The 20,981-nt window shown below is 40.2% G+C and overlaps 1 protein-coding gene across 1 annotated transcript in view; it reads left to right on the forward strand.

Moving 5' to 3' along the window:
- The first annotated feature begins 239 nt into the window (after positions 1-239).
- UNC5D (unc-5 netrin receptor D) overlaps positions 240-20,981 on the forward strand; it is a 68,037-nt gene continuing 47,295 nt past the window's right edge. The window contains exons 1-3 of the mRNA XM_051640750.1: positions 240-507; positions 7,154-7,297; positions 11,215-11,318. Of these exons, the coding sequence (XP_051496710.1) occupies positions 240-507; positions 7,154-7,297; positions 11,215-11,318 (516 nt within the window). The remainder of the gene's footprint in view (positions 508-7,153; positions 7,298-11,214; positions 11,319-20,981) is intronic.

The raw sequence follows: 20,981 nt of genomic DNA on the forward strand, positions 1-20,981 counted from the left end.
TTCACCATCTATAAAATTGGCAGTAGTGATGGTGCAGTTGTCTGATGATTCTGATATTTCTTTTCTGTCAATTTTCTTGACAGTTCTTACACTTAACATTATTTTATAGTTTTGTGTGTGTCCAATTCCTTGCATAGCACAATCCTCACAGCTCTTGAGTTCTGCAGGGGCTTCTCTAGTAACATCAGTTTTTAATAAATTCCAAACTGATACTTAATCAATTAAATGAGATGATACAAATGGTGCAGCAACATGAAAAATGTATATTTTCCTTTCCTTCCCTTTCAGGAAATGATAACAGTGAAGCCCTTCCAGAGTCTATCCCATCTGCTCCTGGAACACTGCCTCATTTTATGGAGGAACCAGATGATGCCTACATTATAAAAAGCAACCCCATTGTCTTACGCTGTAAAGCTATGCCAGCTATGCAGATTTTCTTCAAGTGCAATGGTGAATGGGTCCATCAAAATGAGCACGTGTCTGAGGAAAGCATGGATGAGGCTACAGGTAAGGGCTCGTGTCCTTTGGGAGATAGATCTGAACTCAGTGTCTATCAACAATGCAAAAAGCAGAGTAAAGAACAGGAGATCTCTTTCAGAGGTACACACAGAGGAGAGTTGTGTGACTTAGCAGATAGCTGCAGGCTTGCCCTGGGCTGAAGGGATGGGAACCAGCTCCAGTTCAGAGATGATGTTCTGATGTCTCCTCTGCCCTGAGCACAGCCCTGCAGCTCTGGTAGGAGGCACAGTGGGGCAGCTGGTTACAGGGAAGGGGAATACAGATCCTGGCAGAGGAGGGATAGTTTGAATGGGGGATACAAAGGGAATGAAAATGACTGCAGATTAGGAAGTGTTACACAGAGACAGTAACAAACTGGATGTGCACCACCAACTTTCCCAAGGGGAGACATAAGGCCTGACCAAAAACTAACTATACACAGTGAGCCTTCTGAAAGAAACAAACCATTTGGGAGGGAAAGAGTGGTGTAATTTGTAGTAGCAACTAGAAACAGAGAAACAGGCTTTTATGAAATTCCTGTCAGGATGAAATCTGAAAAAACACCATCGTGGTGGTAGAAATTTGCCTTTACCCCCAAGCAGTGAGTGGTATTTGGTAGATAATAAAGTAGGAGAAATCCTTTGGATAAAAGTGTGTCTCTAAAAGAAGAGAATGAGAAGGGAGAAAGTTGAAAATTATCAACAGATTTTATCATGCTCCAAGCACACCCCATACTTTTTCTCATTTAGAAGCAGCTTGATAAGTATTGCAAAGCAATTTAATACTGCAGTGTCTTGTAATTTTACAATTCTGTTTTGTTATTGCTTTCCTCCCCTTTTGAAATTCGAGGATTGCTAGGCAACTCCATGTCTTGGAAACAGTAATGTATGTATAACTCTATCAGTAAAAGAAATTCTTTTTTAGAGGAAAAAAAAGCTATTTAAAAAGAAGTTACATCTCCTGAAGTGGTGTTTGGCATTCTTTCTAAGTGACACATTCTAAATAAATTTCATATTAAATACTTTGTAAATGCTAATCTGGATGAATTTTAATTTTTACAGTTACCTCTTCGAAAATAATTTAATAGGCATAACCTTTACTTCTAAAGGCACTGCTGAATCAATGTAGAAGAAATGTCATCCCTAAATGTTTTTCTTCCATATGGTTAATGAAAATCTGTCTTGTGAATACTGCAATTATGTTTTCTAAGCCTTGGATTAATAACAGAATAAAAAAAGATAAAGTAACATTAGGTTTTGGGGTTTTTTTTAATTAACATGAGTAACATTGATGTTTGAGACACGGAGCCTTAGGCTTAGCAAATGGCATCTGGAATATAATTTTTTCAGGTTTGACTTTAGCCCAGGGACAGAGCTAACCCTGAAAGTATTTTCTTTAAACATAAGCAAGGTCCAGACAGTTCAGTGTGTCCGTGTGTTCCAAGAATTACCATAATGGTCCTTAGGACACACAAATGCCAGTACAGGCTCTATACAGTGTAGTGAAGGACAGACAGGAGTATTCTCTCACCATGATGCATCCATTTCCATAACTGATTTTGGAACTCTTCCTTATCCTCCAGTAAACAGGCAAATTTTGGGGGTTTTTAGAATTCATGTGCATACTGGCAGTGCCCTCACTTCTGGAGTCAAATCTGGGGCATAAACATGAGTGTTACCAAGCACACACAGTGTTCTACATTCTGTGTGGACTCCAACTGTGAAAAACTGCACTAGAATTTATGGCAAGAGAGGGGACTCTGGTTAAAGGGTGAGTTCTGGTGTGCTCACTAAAGGAAGCTTAAACTACATTAAAATGCATCTGGCCTTTTCCATCCTTCCCCTATTTGTTATGTGCTTAAAATTCTGAGGGGGTGTATAGGAAAGTGGTGAACAGTAACAACAAGAAACCCAAACAAGAGGAAATTTAGTGCTGAATACAAGAAATATCTGGTAGCATCTCCACTAATTCCTGCCAGCCAGCTCTTAGCCAGGCATGTGCACGAAGTGCTTGGCAATGGCACTTGAAGGCACACTGTCCTGCTGGGCTTCACCTCCAGCTCTGCATTGTGTGCACATAAAGGGCCAGGAAGGACAGCTGTCAGCAGGGAGTGGGTATATTTTGTCATTGTGATGCACATGGAATCCAATTTTCCATTATTTTGGTTTTATCCTCAGTTGCAGCAAAGAGGTAATACTGCATAGTCTGCCTTTTCTGTTTATTCCATGTATGTGGCAGAACAGGAACTTCAATCTCTCTATGTACTCTGCCTCATAAAGTGAGAGCCTAGGCTAGTAGATGCTACTGTGATAAAACTGTAATAATTACAGTTTGATTAATTTCCTTCTGCTATATTTTTCTTGCCTGAACATTGCAGCATGCACCTCAGAATTAGTTTACAAATATTTCAACTTCTGGTTTCACCAGAGGATCAGACCTGCTAAGAGTAACTAGAGTCTTCTTGTCAGATAAATAAAAGGATTGCAGCAATAACTGCTGTCAGTGTTTTTCTTATTTAAACAAATAAAGCTGACAAATGCTGAAGTTCTGTGCAGCTCTGTTATGTTTAGTACATGGAGAGCAATTATTCATCAGCTGCCAGCATTAGTCTATCTGCAGCTAAACCATCCAACAGTGCAGAAAGCTCATTAGCATATCAGTGCCACAGTCATAATTTTACATTCTGTAAGGCTGTACTGTATAACAAAAGATGATGGTTATAATTTGCACAATAATTTAAAGGGTTGGACTTGCAGTGCTTATTAGAGTTATACAAGTCATAGGTAAAATGTTGCTCTTGTTTATTATGTGCCTGTTTTTATTTGCATGGATTTTTCATTCTGTGTAATTTTCTATGAACAATTTTCTTGAAATGCAAAGGGTAGGTGAGTACATTTGTTGGTGAATTATAGTGATGATAAATGAAGAATATATGCTTCTGTTCCCAATAGGTTTGCCTTCTGTACTTGTTTCTAAACCAAATGAAAATAGGTGTCCTTTCTCCATATACAAAACATAACTTTCTCCAAAGACCAGATGTTCTCCAGAGGTCCCTTCCAACTGCAACAATTCTGTGACTCTGCTCTTTTGGATGCATGTATTTAGTCTACTGGCAAACTGGGAGACCTTTAAAAGGACCTGAATTCCTACCTGTCCCATTCTCAAAATGCTGAATCACCAGCTTCTAAAAATCATGTGCTGTTTGTTTGCCTGATTCAAACCACATTAAATGTCACTTCAGAAAATATAAGTTGATATATGGATTAATTTAATAACGTGTCAATGAAAGGAAGAGTTGTGGGCCGGATAATACTCTACCTTAGTAAATCTGAAGCTATAACTCCCTGTATTCCCTGATAGCTGCTCAGAATTTTACAGTACCAGTGAGCCTAGAAATGGCTTCTGCTTCTCAGAAGTTGGTACCAGTAAAGGATGTGTCACTGTTAGCATGGATGCACCAGGAAGCTGTATGATACACAGTTCTTATTGCCTTGTTTCTGTTTGCTGCTTCCAAAAACTCCTGGAGCAGCTCATAAATTAAAAGTTCAGAAGACAGTTCCAGAGCCAGGTGGGCGAAGGGCAGCATTGTCAGCAAAGCTGTACTTCATGGCTGGTGCCAGGGAGTATAACTGGGATGGCAGTATAACTGGAGATACTCCAGTAGAGCCGGAAGTTGTACCTTCGCAGCAACACCCAGAGCAGTGCTGAGCTGACAGGCAGGTTGGATGCAGGTGGCTGCCCAGAAATGCTTGTCAGCTGACGGAATGCTGGGCTAGCTGACTGGAGACAGCCCAGCTGAGAAAGGTCAATATTTGTCAAAGATTTAACTATTTTACACCCTTATCGAAAAAGGCTTCAAGTGGATGGTTTGCAACCTTGTTGGACATGGCTGCAAATGAACTTGGATTTGGAGGCTCTGGAGCTTTGATGCTTTGCAGCTTTGGTTGAGCTAATTCGGGGACTGGACACAGCACAATTTGCCAGAGCTAAGTATGGGAGGTGTGTCAGTGTCCTGTGGTGTGGTGGGATACCAGAGCTCCAGCCCGTTCAGAGCTGCTGTGCCAGGTCACCAGGATTCAGGTGCTCTCTAATGGAACTTACTGTAGCTGCTCTTATCTTTAACCTATAAAGATCACTGTACAAAATGGTTGTGTGACTGAGGACCCACAGTTTCATCACTGTTGGAGCAGGTTGGATATTTAAATTGAGATGGTGCATTTTCATCATGCGTTTTGCAGTCATTGTGTCAGCAAGGAGAGGAGTTTCTGACAGAACTGCTGAGCTCAGTGTGCTGCATTTATTTCATAATGGCTTGTTTTCACCATGGCAGAAAATAAAGGGACGTTTTGTAGATGGTTTTCTTGAAAACTGCATTAACATATTTTTTAAAAAAAAACAAAACACAAACCGAAATTCAAATAAAAACAACCAGGAAACCTCTGTTTGTTTATTACAGAGTGAATAAAGATTTGAGTGACTAATATGATTATTGAAACAACTTGGGAAGCTACCACAGGTTTGTCCATGTCTTTAGGTGTCATGGTGGAACCAGGCAGGCTGACAAGGTAAATGAAAATAAGTAAAAATCCCCTTTGCCTGCTACTGGAAAAGTAGTAAAAAATTGTATTGCTTTATAGTATTTCAAGCTTGTCTGACTTCCCTGTCCCTCTGCTGTGAATACCCCCAGTGAGTCTCATGTCTCCTGTTTACCAAATCATAGAATCATAGAATCCTAGGGGTTGGAAGGGACCTCGAGAGATCATCTAGTCCAACCCCCCCTGCCAGAGCAGGGTCACCTAGAGTACATCACACAGGAAGGTGTCCAGACGGGTCTTGAATGTCTCCAGTGAAGAAGACTCCACAACCTCTCTGGGCAGCCTGTTCCAGTGCTCTGTCACTCTCACAGTAAAAAAATTTTTTCTGATATTCACCTTAAACCTCTCCTATGCTCCATTACTCCTTGTCCTATCACTGGTCATCACTGAAAAAAGCTTAGCTCCATCTTCTTGACACTCACTCTTTACGTATTTGTAAACATTAATGAGGTCACCCCTCAGTCTCCTTTTCTCCAAGCTAAAGAGACCCAGCTCCCTCAGCCTTTCCTCATAAGGGAGATGTTCCATTCCCTTAATCATCTTTGTGGCTCTGCGTTGGACTCTTTCCAGCAGTTCCCTGTCCTTCCTGAACTGAGGGGCCCAGAACTGGACACAAAGGAACTCGTTGACTTCTTAGTGCCTTTCAGAAGTGAAATATCCAGCTGTTAATGATGCCTGAGATTAAGAGGAAGCCAATTTTTATGGAGTTTGTGTATAGAAATTTCCTGCTGCTTTATAAACTTCACAAGCATGAAATATTTTAAGATTGAATTTTCATTCATTTCCAGTGAAGGGGAAATAAGTATCTTGGGACTGCACAGGAAGAGAAAGAAGAAAGTAGTAGGCATAAATGTTTTCTATTTTCAAATTAATGTTTTTTCTGACTAGCTCTTTCAAATGATTTCCAATGCCTTCTAACCTAGATTGGGATTATATTTCCTCTCCCCAGGGCTGTCATGCAAATCTCGTTGCAGATAAGGCAAAGATCCCAAGTTTATAAGGTGTCAAGTTTACAAGGCTTCTTGAGGTCTTGTATTTAACTTCAAGCTTTGTCTGAAGGGCAATACTGCTAAATTTCACATGTGCCCAGGAGGTTATGAAAGTGGTAGCAGGCTAAGAAAAAGCACAGGGCTTTTCCCATCCTGTTACTTCTGCTTAGCCTTGACTATTCCCTTAGATCCTTTTCTCACCTCTGTATGTGTGACTGGTTCCTACCTCAGGAAAGAGATACGCATTTGTTTTGATAATCAACAAGTGGATTTGCAGTAGACAACAACAACATTGCACTGCAGAGGAATTTAGCAAGGTTATACTTTGGGAAACCAAGGTATCTGATCTTATAAACACTCCTGCTTGTCAAAGTTAAGAAAAGCACGACTTAGTTTTGTGGCTCATTCACTTGCTTCCCAGGAGGACAGGGTGGCAAAAGGACCATCTCCATTTGTGAGCTATGAAGTTTAGTCTCCTCCCTTTCTTTTTTCCTCCTTCCAGACTGGAGTGGCTAGAGCTGAGCTTTCTCTGTGCCACAGTGCAAGGCGTGGCTTTTCTCTCCCATATGAAGAAATGGCTGCTGGACAGAGCTGTGGTGTGGAGCAGTGTGGCTGAGCCAGGCTGGGATTCAGTGGGGAATTTGATTAGTTCCTCTCATATGTGCATAGTTCTGGCTGCTTGACTTGTATGGAGCTCTACCAGGGTACTTCAGAAAGGTTGTCAAGGTTAATGAGAGGTTAGATGGGAGGACAATTTTATTGTATATTTTATTATAAAATTCCAGGTAAACATTCTGGGTGAAAAAAACACAAGAGACAAGGTTTGTGAGGGAGGTGATGTATTCAGGCAAAGACCACAATGGATGGGCAGTTCTCCTAACTCAATGCATTATGACTTACTCAGCTTTTAGGATTTAATTAGTGGTGATATATTAGCATCAAAGCAATTAAAGCATTGCCTTGATTAAAAATGGAATTGTTTAATTACAAGAACAGGTTTAGCTACCCTTAGCTTTATGCCCAAGTAAGACAGCCTGTAGCAGCTCATTTTCTGTATCTTTCTTCCTGCAGGACTGAAAGTTCGAGAGGTGTTCATCAATGTGACGAGGCAGCAGGTGGAAGATTTCCACGGGCCAGAAGATTACTGGTGTCAGTGTGTTGCATGGAGCCATCTAGGGACCTCAAAGAGCAGGAAGGCATCTGTCCGCATAGCTTGTGAGTAGAGCAAACGTTCTGCTGCCCTAGGTTTTGTAAGATGTGGAAACATTCTGGTTTTTAGGGTTAAATATAAATGCACCCTGGTAAGGTACTGCTGTCTTTGCAAGGCCCCCCTTGCAGAAAATGTGTCTTGGTTTTTTTTGCAGACCTTACTTTATATTTTAATGTGGATTGATTTAATTTGTATTTAAACTCAGCAAGTCTGTTTCAGAGATTCTGGATGGCACACACAGTGTCACAATAGTGCAGTGTAATGGAAAAAGTTAATGCAGATTGGAAATCCCCTGAAAAGTGCCCTTTTGCTCCATGTTGATCACAGGAGTCTAAAAAATGTGAAGAACCATTTAACAATGTCTGTCTTCAATACTTTGTATTTAAAACATTGCAACAAGTAGAAGCTTTTGTAGAATTAGTATTTTAAATCTGTTTTTTGATACTGAGGCACATCATTGGTCATTAGGTATGATAAGCTGTGGGGAAAATGAAATAAAAGTAGGAAAAAAGGGAATAATTCCAATCAGTAGAGGGGGGAAAAAAAAAACTTTCCTCCTTTCACTGAGGAAATGAGATACAAAGATCCTAAACAAACAAAGACTGCTACAGAAATTTACTCATTTCTCTATGGGACTAAGCATAAATTGTTTGGAAAAAATAATTTTTAAATGCTGTTCATATAGACATTTCTAAGAGCCACTGTTGAAGATGATAAAATAATGCATTAGCAAGCTAGGTAGTCTTCCACTTTTCTAACTGCACAGTTGATGTCAAATCTGTATCAGATGGTTGAATCTGTCATTCAGACAAGTTAAAGTACCTTAGGAAAAATTTCCTTCTGGTAACAAGGGGAAAGTGTTATACTTGCACATCATCCTTGGACTGGAAAATGGAACAGCAGCTTCTCAAAGTCAGCCCATATATTGCATGTGCTGTAATGAAGTTAGAAGCTCAGCATGTGCTTACCACATTGGAGAACACCACACAGAGGAAGGAAGGGCAATCCTCTCCATCAGCTGCTGGCTGGTAGATTATTCCATCTCACTGCCATTGTGACCAAAGGTTGCTAGAGGGAGGTGGGAATGGATTTTAGGCTGCTGTGTGTTCCCAGGTGCTAACATCTGCTCTTTCATGTGCCTTCTGCAAGACCTCCTGCTGAGACTTTGGAGCCAGGTGCATGACCTATAGAGCCATATGCTGTGATGTCCAGGATTGAGACATGGGACCCTACATGGCTGCACTGTGCTGCTAAGCTACTTGTGAATGATGCTATATGCCTGCTGCATAATGGGGTCAGAAAGTCATTCCACTGTTCAGAATTATGAATTATTCAGCTAAAATGTATCTCTAAGTCACACCAAACAGGAACAGTCATTACCAGTGGTAATTTTGAAAACAGCCATGTGATTATGGCAGTTGTTGTCACTACTTGCTTCCAGAGCATAGCTACTTCCTACCTTAACCAAGGTCTGGTCTTGTAGGCTGACAAATATTAAGATGTAAACAACAACATTGTATATTAATTAAGAGTTATGGGGGGAGGGAAGTATTTGTTTTAGTTTCTTTTGTCATAAAAGATTCAAGCCAGAATTTTTAATGCAGTGGGGAGCAGAGGACAACCATTGTCCTCAGATAGGAAGTGTACAGTTTATTTCTGTTCCTCATAGCTGAGGTAGGATGCTTCTTGGGAGGAGATGAGGGACAGGACGAATGGGTTGGAGAGGTTCAAGCAAAAAACTCTGAATGGTAACTTTGTCAAGTAGTGTTCTAGAAAATCTTGATAAATCTTTTTCTGTAAGATTACGCTCATTTGAGATAAGTTATTGACCTGGTTAAACCATGACAGTAATAGGACAACTCTTTGATTTTATAAATGATAGATTATTTCTTTTGTTGGCTGATTTACTTTGAATGTGTAAATGCGTAAATTCAGTTTTTTATTTTGCTGCATTAACTGTCATAACACTGAATGAGCTAATAATACCCCTGTAGTGCTAAGCTGCGAAGTACTATTATTCTGAATTGAATTTTTATTGACTTTTCTCTGCACTGTGATTTCCCAACCCCACAATATGGCAATGTGAGTAAAAATCAGAATGAGCAGATGCAGGTGGAACCGTGCATTGGGACTTTTAAAGCCATCACTGTGGTTCCAGTTCTGCAGAAGACCACATCCCCAGCTGCCATCTGTAACTGCAGACACCATATGAGCCCAGCAGGGAACGCACTTCACTGCTGCTCTGTGTACTGCCCCGAGTGTGGCTCAGCACTGCCTCACAACTGGGCTCCTGTGCTGCCCATTTGCTGTGCTACTTTGACTTGAAGCCGTGGGGATTTTTTAACAAAAGAACAGCAATTCGGGAGGGCAGAGATGACAGGACTTCTTAGTCCAGACAGAAAAAATGAAGAGCAGCCAACAGCTGCCTATGAACCACCCAGCCTGAGTTTCCGGGGCTCATCCTTTTGTGCACCTGTATCACCCTCTTGCTGGTGAACAACCTAGCTGCTTAATTATGGGCATGGATTTCTGGCTTAGGGAATAGGCTGTAGGGGATTAGAGATGAGACTGTGTAGGTCCAGTTTGTGACAACACACAGCACCCATAGCTTTTCCACAGCACCTGCCTGTGTGATGCATAGTGTGGTGGTGTCGTTTGCACTTAAAGTCTAGAGAGTGTGAATTGTGCTTCAAGTCCAAAGCATTTCAGCACTTACATTTCTGTGAAAAGCAGGTAAGAAGCTCTTTATGATAGTGTGGAATGCAGAGAAAATTAGAAATGGATCTTATTCCATTTTTCATCCTGATAAAGGCATTTGTAGTCACAACTGAAGCCTAACTGTTAATGAATGAGTTTTTAAATAGGGTATTGGAAAAGAGATTGGTTATCTGTGTGAAAAAAATCAACTTCAAAGAAATCATAGAAAGGAGAATATATGCGCTGTGTGCATCCTGACTGGCATGCAAAAGTAAGTCTTAATGAATTTTATGAAATACATTAAAGTGTAACTGATTCAGAGCGTCTGCTGATCAGGGAGTGTATTTCATGAAGTGTAAGCAATGGAGAGAATTACATCAGTAAATCCACACTGTGGAATTTGAGACACTGAAGACGATGCATATGTCTAAAGGATTCTATGAAACATCCTAGCTTTCAAAGCACGTTGTAAGTGGCGTTCTCTCCATTTTGCTTTCATTCCCCAGCAAGCAAAGCTAGGTACTCAAAGGCAGCCCTGGGTTAGGTCCAGGTCAGTGGGTACAGGTTTCCTTTGTGGCTGTTCTCAGGTGCCCAGACACTTGTACATACAAGTGTTGCAGCCACATCACTGTGTCTCTCAGACAATATGCCCTGTTTCTTACCCTGAATTATTAGCTGGGCCATGGTGTCTGAAATGAAAGAGTCTTCTAATCAGCCAGTTTGGAATGTGTGGAATTGCTCTCAATCCTTTCCTTTCTTTCCCTGCAGCTCATGGTATGTAGGCAATCTAAAAAACCATGTAGCTTAGAACACTTTGTAAAATACCCTGGCACTCCTCTGAAGTAGAATGTACTAGGAAAATTACTCGGCCAGTCTTGGATTCCTTCAGTTGGTTCCAACAGAACCATAATGATGCCTCCTGTTGTTCTTGCTGTGAATTCTCCCATTTTGGACAGGCAACTGGGACCACAGAGCTTATGGGTTCTAAAATTGATTGTGTGGTCACACAGATCGTTTCTTAAAGGTGGGGAAATAGAAACACAAGTAGAGATGTCAGGATCTCTGCCTCTCATCTGGGGAAGAATTAATAGCTCTCAGCCCTTCATTGCTTTATGCTCACACCGAAGAGCCTGGCAAAGCAGCACTGGTGCTCACTTCTACAAGGTGTTGTTTGGGGAGGAATGGCTTTTGGAGGAATAATGAATTATTGCATTAAACTCTGCAGATTTACGGAAAAACTTTGAGCAAGACCCACAAGGGAAGGAGGTTCCTATCGAGGGGATGATCGTTCTCCACTGTCGGCCACCTGAGGGAGTCCCTGCAGCTGAGGTGAGGCTTTGAGCAGTGTCACTGCTGGTGGCTGTTTCCTCCTGGGCTACTGAGCAATGGGGACAGAAGCAAAAAGCAAACTGCTATGTGGTTTTCAAGGTCTAGTGTTGGTTACAGTGTTCTTCTCGCACAGACTTCTTTCAATATGTTTTATCATTATTGTTGTTGTCATTATTATTGTAATTATTATTATAATTATTATTCTTATGTAAATTTTTTTAAAGTATGGCCTTTTCATCAGAATTCAGGAACGTTTGCTTGAAAAAAATTCCAGTTATGTGACAGTTTTCAAGTTGTATGCTTACATTTTAGAATTATTTGAACTACACTGCTTTACACTCAACAGTTATACACGATATCTGTCTTTTATGAACTTAGGAATTATATCCAGTGTAAAAATGACATTTTAATTGCTTTCTACAGATAAAAATGGTAGAGTTCTCAGTAAACCCTGATTCACTGATGTTGACTGTAAAATTGTTATTGCTGTTAATAAAGCCTGTAAATATGAACAGGTCATATTTGCTTTGGACAATAAAATTTCACATAAAGGCTCAGGATGCAAGGCTAATTCTCTGCTCATCAAGGTGAACAGTCTACTGGAAATAATTCAGTGTCTTTAGAACCTGGGTACCAGATTCAAATAATTAATGGCTCTGGTCTGTGAAAGTAAGCTTGGGGTTATAAACACTCTTGGTCTTTTCAAGTTAAAGATGACCTGCCCTGATAAACATGTGGATGAGAAATAACTGAGGTTGCCATTAAGTCTTGCTCAAGAATTGTTATGTGGGTACTGAGAAGTGTAGAAGGTTTCAAAACCCAGTGTTGGCAGCAAATCTACAGTTCTGATCCAAGAATTTGTTTCATTAGAGTTTGGATGAAGCCCTAGATTCAACATAAGGCTTGAAATAGTTATGGACAAAGAAGTTCATCTTCTGTTTTATTAGATGCAAAATAGATGCTAATTGTGGCATTGCTGATTTTTGTTTGTTTTCTTACTCCTTACTCTGAATGGAGCTGGAAATGCAAACTGAAAACAGAACACACAGGAGACTTGAGCACCTTTTTATGTTACCATGCCAACATCTGTCTGAACCTCTTGGAAGATTGTGATTATTCCATCAAGCACAGAAGTTCAGGAACATTTTCCCAAAGAGCACACATTTCCTGTGCTTGCCATAGTCACAAGTTATCTAGTGATTTATTTCTGACAATGGCTACGAGTGACTGATCATGTACCTCTAATCATGTAATGCAGCTCCATGCAAGGCAGACACTTTACAACTGGAATGAAATTTAAGTTCAGTTCAATTATTTATGTGAGCCTGCCCCATTATCAAGAATATAAATCTTAATCTCTGGAATTGTTTTTCTACAGCTTAGAGGTGCTGGAGACTTCTTAGATTCAAGGATAGAAGCATTAAAAATAAATGTTCTTGATCTACACCATAGTTTAATCTGAAAAATCCTGTCATTAGTTCTATAACAAGTGGAAAGCAGGGGTATTTTTTGTGATGGCTGCCATCATAGGTTCTTTGGAATTGCCAGGAGGCAGAGCCTTTATTTTCCTCTATTTCTTTCCACATTTCTAGTCACTCCTGATATATTTTCACCTAAGTGGTTTTAGCCCCTGCTAATGTTTCTGTGTTTCAAACTGAGCGAGTGGATGTCAGCAGTTCTTGGTAGGCAGAGATACTTGTTACTTGATTTATCAGCATTGCCCAGGCTTATTTATGCCATTATTTGCCACCAGTGGCAACCCCTGTCTGTACTTTTTTGCAGCACTAGGGGTCCACATCTGAGAGTTCCTGACCTGTCAGCACAGTCAGAATCTTTGCCCATGGTGCTTCTACTAATCCTTTTGTTTGTTTGTTTCCTTTTGGGGTGGGACAGCAGGGATGACAGAGATCATGCAGTGATCAGGACCAAATCTCACAGAGAGGTTATCTAGAGAGAATTCCTCTAGATCAAGTTTAGTTTTGTTGGGGGAATTCTCTGTTCCTACCATCTGTTCTGGTATGAGTCAGGCTTCCATATCTCATCATGCAATGAAAATACCCAGATTAAGTTTGCTTATTGTGTTAGTTTCCACATACAAAATGATTAAGGGTTTGGATCCATAGTTTAAATGTATCTAAACTGTATATGGCTTAAAACTTGGCTTATAGAAATTAATTTACAAATAATGGAAGCTCACATGAGATAGTCAATGCTGTGTGCTCATGCAGTTCAGTTTTAGTACAGTCTTAAAGCAGAATGACATGAGTGAAAGCAAACCATCAAGGAGGACTGCAAATAAAGAACAGCAGTGTTCTAACTTGACTTCAGTGTTACACAGGAGTGAATCAGGAGCACCAAATCCTGCTGAGTCAAGCACTGATTTTAATACTGCTTCGAAATGCACTGTACTGCTTTGATTCATTTAGCAGCAAGTTTCAGTTGGTTGTGTCAACTAGGTCTTAAGTAAAAGACATAAAGGAGCATCTCTCTAAATCTGCATTCTTTTTCCAAGAATTTGATTTCACTCTTTATGGAGCCAAAGTCCATCTCTTGTGCATGAAATAGCATGGAATGTGCCTGATTTTACTTCATGTGGCAACAGCAGTCAAGAAAACAGTGGAACTGATGTATTCTCTAGTGTTGTACCCTTTCTAATAGTTTAGACAGCCTTAGCAAATGAGGAAACCCTTTTGAATTCTGTGTGAGCTGGGATAGGCACCTACCTCTAAATGTGGTGATAGCAGCTACCATCTCTTGGAGCACCATGGCTCTGCTTCTAGAAGGTGCAGCATCTCGAGTCATGTGCAGGTCCAGGTCAGCTCTCTTCAGTCACTCTTTCGCCTGCCCTGTGTTTCGGTCTCTGCAGCCTTTAGTGGCAGGTTTCCCATCTCCAGAGTCTGCCTCTATAAAGAAGAAAACATAAGAATATTTTGCACATCTCTGCTTTGGAAGTTGCTGAAGGTTTGAGGCATTCAGGCTGGAAAAAACTATTAAACCCTCTTCTCATGCATTCACATGGCAAGCGAAACAGAGCTGGTGAGCAGCTGTGCCTACAGGCATCAGCACCCAGCCCAAATAAATTCAGGTTTTTATGAGTTAAACATCAAAATAAAAAAGAAAACGCAGCATTTAAGTAGAGTATTGGATAATCCCCTGTGTTTGCAAATGTTGATTTAAATATAACAGTCTCTGCTGGCACAGGCTTGATGAGACCAGAGCCATTTCTTTCACTATTGATGCAGAGTAGGCTTAGGAAAGAGACAGTTATGGCTTTCAATTCCCACAACAGATTCTCCCCATAGATATGTTTATTAATTGTGTGCAATAGAGGCCTCGTTTACCTTGGAGCAAATGCAACAAGGCAGTTGTACAGTACAGGAATCAGCTGCACTCTGATGAGTCCTTGTCTGCTGGTCAGTTTTGTTAGACTGCCAGGTGAGTACCTTGGGCTTGGATCTCTGGACCTCATGTTAGTATTGCTGAGGCTGTTACACTTCACAGAGAGCAGGGGAAGTACTTCTGATTTTCACTGGCGTGAGGAGAATGAGAGGAAAGGGAGGGCTGAGTTCTCTCAGAAAATGTGGAGTTGAATATTGAGTTTGCCAGAGTAGCCTTGCTACTGATACTTATCTGCATCTCTTTAGAAGACTAACCTTACATTATCTACAGCTGGTTGTTTGGGGGAAGAAGGGCTTCACTCTATTAAAAAGACATTTTTACAATCAGTGTCCTTGACAGTCACATAATGCATGGTGTATTTCTTTGAGTTTCATTATCTGCTAGTCTACCTTACTAGTAGCCTCCCTTCACACATGAACTTCTCTAACTAGAAAGAAACCTTTACTGCAGCTCCAAGAAATACGGGGCTGGTGCAAAGCGGCTTGGCTTGGCTGAGGCACGACCTGCCTGTGCAGTCCTGATGGCACCTTGGGGTAGCTCACAGCTGTGTGCCAGGCTCTGGGAACTCAGGCAGCCTAGCAATGCGACTCCAGAGTATATCGTGTATCAGGCATATCTGCATGCTTTTGTCCTGGTGGGCAGCAGCCCCATGTATGACTATCCTCAGCTGCTTTTAGCAGTTCATTGTTATTGAGGTGAATTGCTTCTCACACTTGGGTTTTTTTTTCCCAGTGCTGTGTTTTCTCTGTGTGTTTTGCACTTGTTTATTATTGTTGTGTAAGTTTATTACTTTGCATTATTCCCGGGACGTCACAGCAGTTATTCGTGGTGCACTCTTTTGTCTCACACTACAGAAGTATGACACTGGTTTTAGCTGACTTTTAGATCATCTCCTTAATCTACAGCCTTGCATAAAATATGCTTTGCCTTTAGCTTTAGCCAAGACTCTTAACTCCTGTGTGTGGCTTATAAATGGCTACACTCAAGCCTTGGAAGTGTGAAATGAAGACTGGCTGGGGGAAATGAGGCATAGCTTCGCCCTTTTTAAATGAGAGAATGTGTTCCATAGTGCCTAGTGGAGCTCAGCAGTCTCTCTGCTTACTTCCCTGCCCCTGCTTCTCAAGTTTCAGGCATTTTCTCTTCATCCCAATCCTGAAAAGGTTTCTCAAGGGGCAATGGTGCAGTCCACCTTGGGATCATGGGAGCAGCAATACATTCATGTATACATTATCTTCTCAGCTGATCTTAACTTTTTTTCTCTCTTTAAGTAGTTTTTCTCTGGTCTGTATATTCTTCAGTTTCTTGAAATTCTTGGTTTTGGGGGTGGGCAGGGGAGAAGACATCAGAAATAAATCCCCCTTTTTGCTGCATTAGACAAGCTTGCTGCTCTACGTGTATGTGCTGAGTATTAGCATTTTCGGTCTTTGGTTCATTCTGTTTAATGCTTTCTCCTCCTTCCTCCTCCTGTGTTTAAATAATTCTTCCCTAAAGCACATACTCTTTGAGGTGCTTTTCCTTTTGGTCAGCCTCAGCACAAAGCTGGCTTTCGCTGGGGCCCCCTGAGTGTAAAGCAGCATTTCCATGGTTTGGATTGCAGGGCTAGGAAACTACAGTGGGTTTTTTCTGCTGCCGGGTCTAGTCTGATGATAGGAGGCTTTGATGTTACCACAGTATCTAAGGTTCCCTAAAGCTTCGCACGAAGGTTCACAAATATGTTTAAAGGAGTTAAACACCTTTGGGTCCCTAAACCAGCCAGGCCAGGTCCCCCAGCCCCTTTTTACAAATCTCAACTTTGAATCACTAGCCAAACTGCAAAGCACGTGAGATGCAAGCTGCGAGTTTCTAACTAGGTATTAAGTCCTCATCCTTGAGAAATACACAATGTACTGCTGTTGTGTGTGCATTGCAGTCCTGCCATTAACATGATCTAGTGCTGTTCATGCCTATTACCTTGGCTATATAAAGCATCTTTGGTAAGATTTCATATCCATAATGCTGGCAGGTTGGGAACCCTAATCATACCTTAGTGTTTTCCTGTGCTCTTGCCAAAGGATATTTTGCTCTCTATTAGTTTTAAGAACATACTGAGCACTGGAGTCATTGCCTCTCAGTGACACAATCATTTACTCTCAAAGTGAAACAATGAAGAATGTAGACATCTTGATTCTGTCACTGTGTGCAGCTCTGTGCCAGCTTAGGTATAGCATCTGGAATCAATGTGACTGATGGATCCTGGTGGTTTGAGACAGAGTCAGCAAACAGAATAAATTCTACCATCCTCTCTAGTTCACTGATGGCCATTCCTTCTCACTGCCTGGTGCTTGATAGTTAGTCTTGCACTCTGTGACTGTTGTCAAACCAGTCTTGTAGCCTGAAAAATAGTCCGTAATCCATTTACTTAAGTTTAGGATTATCTGTTCTGTTTTTTCTATCTTATTAGTGCTTCAGGGAGTAAAATATTAATTATTTTTGCTACAGGAGCCACAAAATGTTTGCTTCTATAGCTAGTAATCTTTTCAGACAACTGTTTTTAAGATCCTTTCACTGTTGTGGACAGGCGTTGTGGTACGCTGTAGGCGTATTACTGCTCAATCTCCCAGCAGTAACAAAAGGCCTTTAAATTTCTCATAGCTTATTTCACTTTAATTCAGTAGCCTTGAAAATCAGGTTGTAAAATGTTTCTTTCCTAGGATAATGAGCTTCCATATTTTGTGCTGACATTAATCAGCAGAAGGAGATTCTATCACCTTCTTGAGACCTGGGTTTAATGTGAACTTAATATATCTTGAATTTGAAGAAGGTGTGAAACGCAATCCTGTAAAATGGAGCATTTCCTAAAACTGCAAGCAGTTGGCCTGTGGTGTATTTAACACATTCTATCATCATTGCTAGTTACTCTAGATTTATAGTGATCCTTAGAAATGTCAGGCCCTTTGTACTGAAGTGCCATATAAACCATGACATTAGCAATAAGTGTTTATAAACCTCAGGCTTTTCACATAAATAAGAACAAACCAAATCTTTGGCTTGCTAGACTCTGCTCGTCTTCACTAGAACAGGGCTGCAGTTCTCACGCTGCAGTTTTGTGCTGAATGTGGTAACAGCTCAGGGCAGCCAGCTCCCAATCAGAAACGCCTGATAGCAACAGGATTGAGGTCCATTGTGATGCACAAGGTGCAAATCTGAGCAGAAATTGACCTTAAAATGTATTTTAATTCCTTTCTATTATAAAGAACTACTCTGAGACTGTATCTCTGAATAGCTCATATTTGACCATTTGTAGCTTTCAGCTCTTTCTATACTGTCTGATTTTGGTTGTAGTTTTATTTTTTGGTAATAAAGGGCAGCTGTTGTGCTGAACTATTACTGATGAGGGTAAACTTGTGTTGAGTGTTCTGCTGAGGCTTGTGGAATACTCTAAAATAACTTTATCATTTAATATATGCATATATTTTAGTTTTAAACATGTTTTATACAGTGCTACTTTTTCAAATGTTTAACACAGATTTTGACATTTTTATGGACTGCTGTAGATGTTCCAGTGAATATCTGCATGAGTTCTGATGGTTTATTTACCACTATGGCTTTTAATGGAAATGCAAAATCATTTCTCTTCTGGGCAGCACATACTGCATTGCAAACACATCAACAAAATGTGAAACCCCCATAAAATTCAAAAGCTGCAAGTATTCCAAAAGTAAAGTCATTGCTGCCTGTTTTACACAGGCTTGTGTATTTATGGGGCTTGAACACATACTGTAAAATGTAATATGGCAGGATAATGGTATTGTAGTGAAACACTATGGCAAAAAAGGCTTGGTGAATTATAGTCTTCAATGAATCTTGTGTCTAGTTACAGAAAACAGAGTATGATTACTAAATGCAAACAGCATGCATTTTATACAGTTAGTTATAGATCTTGGGTCTCATCTGGAATGTCAGTATTTGCTTTACTTTTAACATGAGCTACAAGCACAAGGAATGCCTTCCATTTTATATCTCAGACTGTTCGCTTTCAAGACTGGTCTCAGGTATGCACAATCTGTCTCAATGAATAGTTGTCTACATGTAAGCTCTTCCTACAGACTGGATTTCCTTCTAAGCAACCACTGCAGCCAACATTCACATTTTTTAAATCATAAAGTTATGGAAAACTCTAAGAAATGTAATAGTTAACTTAGACATGACAAAATTAGATGACATTGCGTTTGGAACAGCAAAATAAATTCCTTTGGCTTTGTGAAGGGTTTATGCAAATTCTTAACTCTTGCTGTTAGAAATGAAAAGTAGGTTTCAACATTTCAGGACCCCTGACTGCTCCTCTGTAGGTTGCTGCAAGGTCTCTAAGGCAGGCCCCTCCTCTGCAGGAGGGAATGTTTGTCTTCAGCCTGCTACTGACACATTAGTCCACGCTGTTAACGAGGAGTTTTGTTTCTGGAAAAGAAATTGGTCGTGTTCCAGATCCACATTTAATGGTAATTGCTGATGTCTCTGTCACCCTGAAATAGTCCATGCTGTATTATGATGGTTAGCAGGTCAGACTTCTAAGACATAAAGGTATTTAAATGTTTAATAAGTTATTCTGAAGGGTTACACTTACAGTAGGGCATGAGTAACCATCTGCTCCTTTGGGTGACAGCCAGCTGACAAAGATCTTAAAATTGCACAGGTATGTTTACCCTGTGGTATTGCTGCTTAGGAATTACACCTTTAAAATACTGACATCTCAGGGGAAAAATCTCCTATTCCAGAAAGCATCACTTTAATGACAGTTTATATAGATATCCCACATGGTCTCCTGGAAATGTTAAGAATTGCACAAATATCTAACTTAGGAGTGTTTTCCATGTCAAATTGTATAAAAAATCAGTTTGGGCATGAAGTAGTAGAGAATTATGAAGTACAGATATAGCACTTTGGAAGTTGTTACACGCACATATGCAAGAAATATTTCCAGAGTAAAGCCACATTGTGGGAATCCTGGAAGAGATCTTGAGTTTTTGTAGACTTAATTGTCTGTCTTTGGGGAGTGGCTACAGCACCATAAGCAGACTGAGGAGCAATTATTCATTTAGCTAGGGAGAAGTGGTATTTCTTCCTAGAATGCTCTTACTCCTCCAAGAATTCAAAGAAATTTAGATTTTTTTATTGGACACAACACTGTATATATGATGAAAATTACCAGGTGTGTGTGTGGACAGAGCAGGTTTGAACCCACTTAGAACATAAATTCTACTGGAGAGTTCTCACAGATGTTAGAAATATCAAATTACCTTCCCTGTAATCTGCCTTGGTCAGTTCTCACCATACCAAATGACACACAACAACCTCTAAATGTTGATTCTACTGAAACAATGTGGCAGCTTACTCATAATTGCTCAATTATTCTAGTAATTTCTTTGCCATTTTTATTTGCTCTGTGTTTTAAAATTCTGCTGTTTCTCTCTGCTGCATACAAATGTGCCCTGTTCAGTTCAGATGTTTTAGCTGCTTTTAAGAGCAACTACATCATTTTAATTTTTCAGCTTTCACATCCAGAAAAAATTGAGAAATGTGCAGTTACTGTGGATAATACAAGACTTACTGGTCTGGACTGATGGTGTTCAGCACATGACAATCTTACTTAATAATATGTAGGGCCTCTATATTCTATAAAACATCTGCTCAATTAAAGCCTTTTTGTTTAAGCCTGCAATTGCTTCATAGAAACACGGACAACACAAAACCAATCAAGCTTTAGTTTATTTTATATGCTGTTTCATCTTTGATCAAATCTAGTACTCATCCCTGTGCTTCACCACCTGTCTTCAAGAGAAATGTCTGCTTCAGTGCTACCTTTTTCCTAAAGTACTTCATCTTCAATGCCCAGAAATTTATTTTTTTCTCTCAGCCTAGATCATGGATCAGGTCTTACAACAGCAGTTGTAATACACAGAGTGCAGAGCCTGGAGTGCTGCTCTGTAGAGGTTCACACGAAGAATAGGCTTCAAAGGCAAAAAAGGCTTGTGATTATCAGTGCTTCTAAAATCCACTTTAGTGCTATTGCTCAATATGCAAAATAAAAAGCCATGGATTTCACAGTTGCTCTTTGTAAATGGGGAATAGAAAGGGCAAGGTATGCACAGAACTGGTAGTCTTTTAAGTATGTTAGAGACATTCCAGTGGGTTTTAACTGGACATTTTTCAGGGAAACACAAGCAAGTACTTATACATACAACTTTGGTTAATGTTGAGTTGTTGGGTTTTTTCCCTTTTGTTTCACTA

This window comes from Apus apus, chromosome 26 (genome assembly GCF_020740795.1).
Source record: "Apus apus isolate bApuApu2 chromosome 26, bApuApu2.pri.cur, whole genome shotgun sequence".
Taxonomy (NCBI): domain Eukaryota; kingdom Metazoa; phylum Chordata; class Aves; order Apodiformes; family Apodidae; genus Apus; species Apus apus.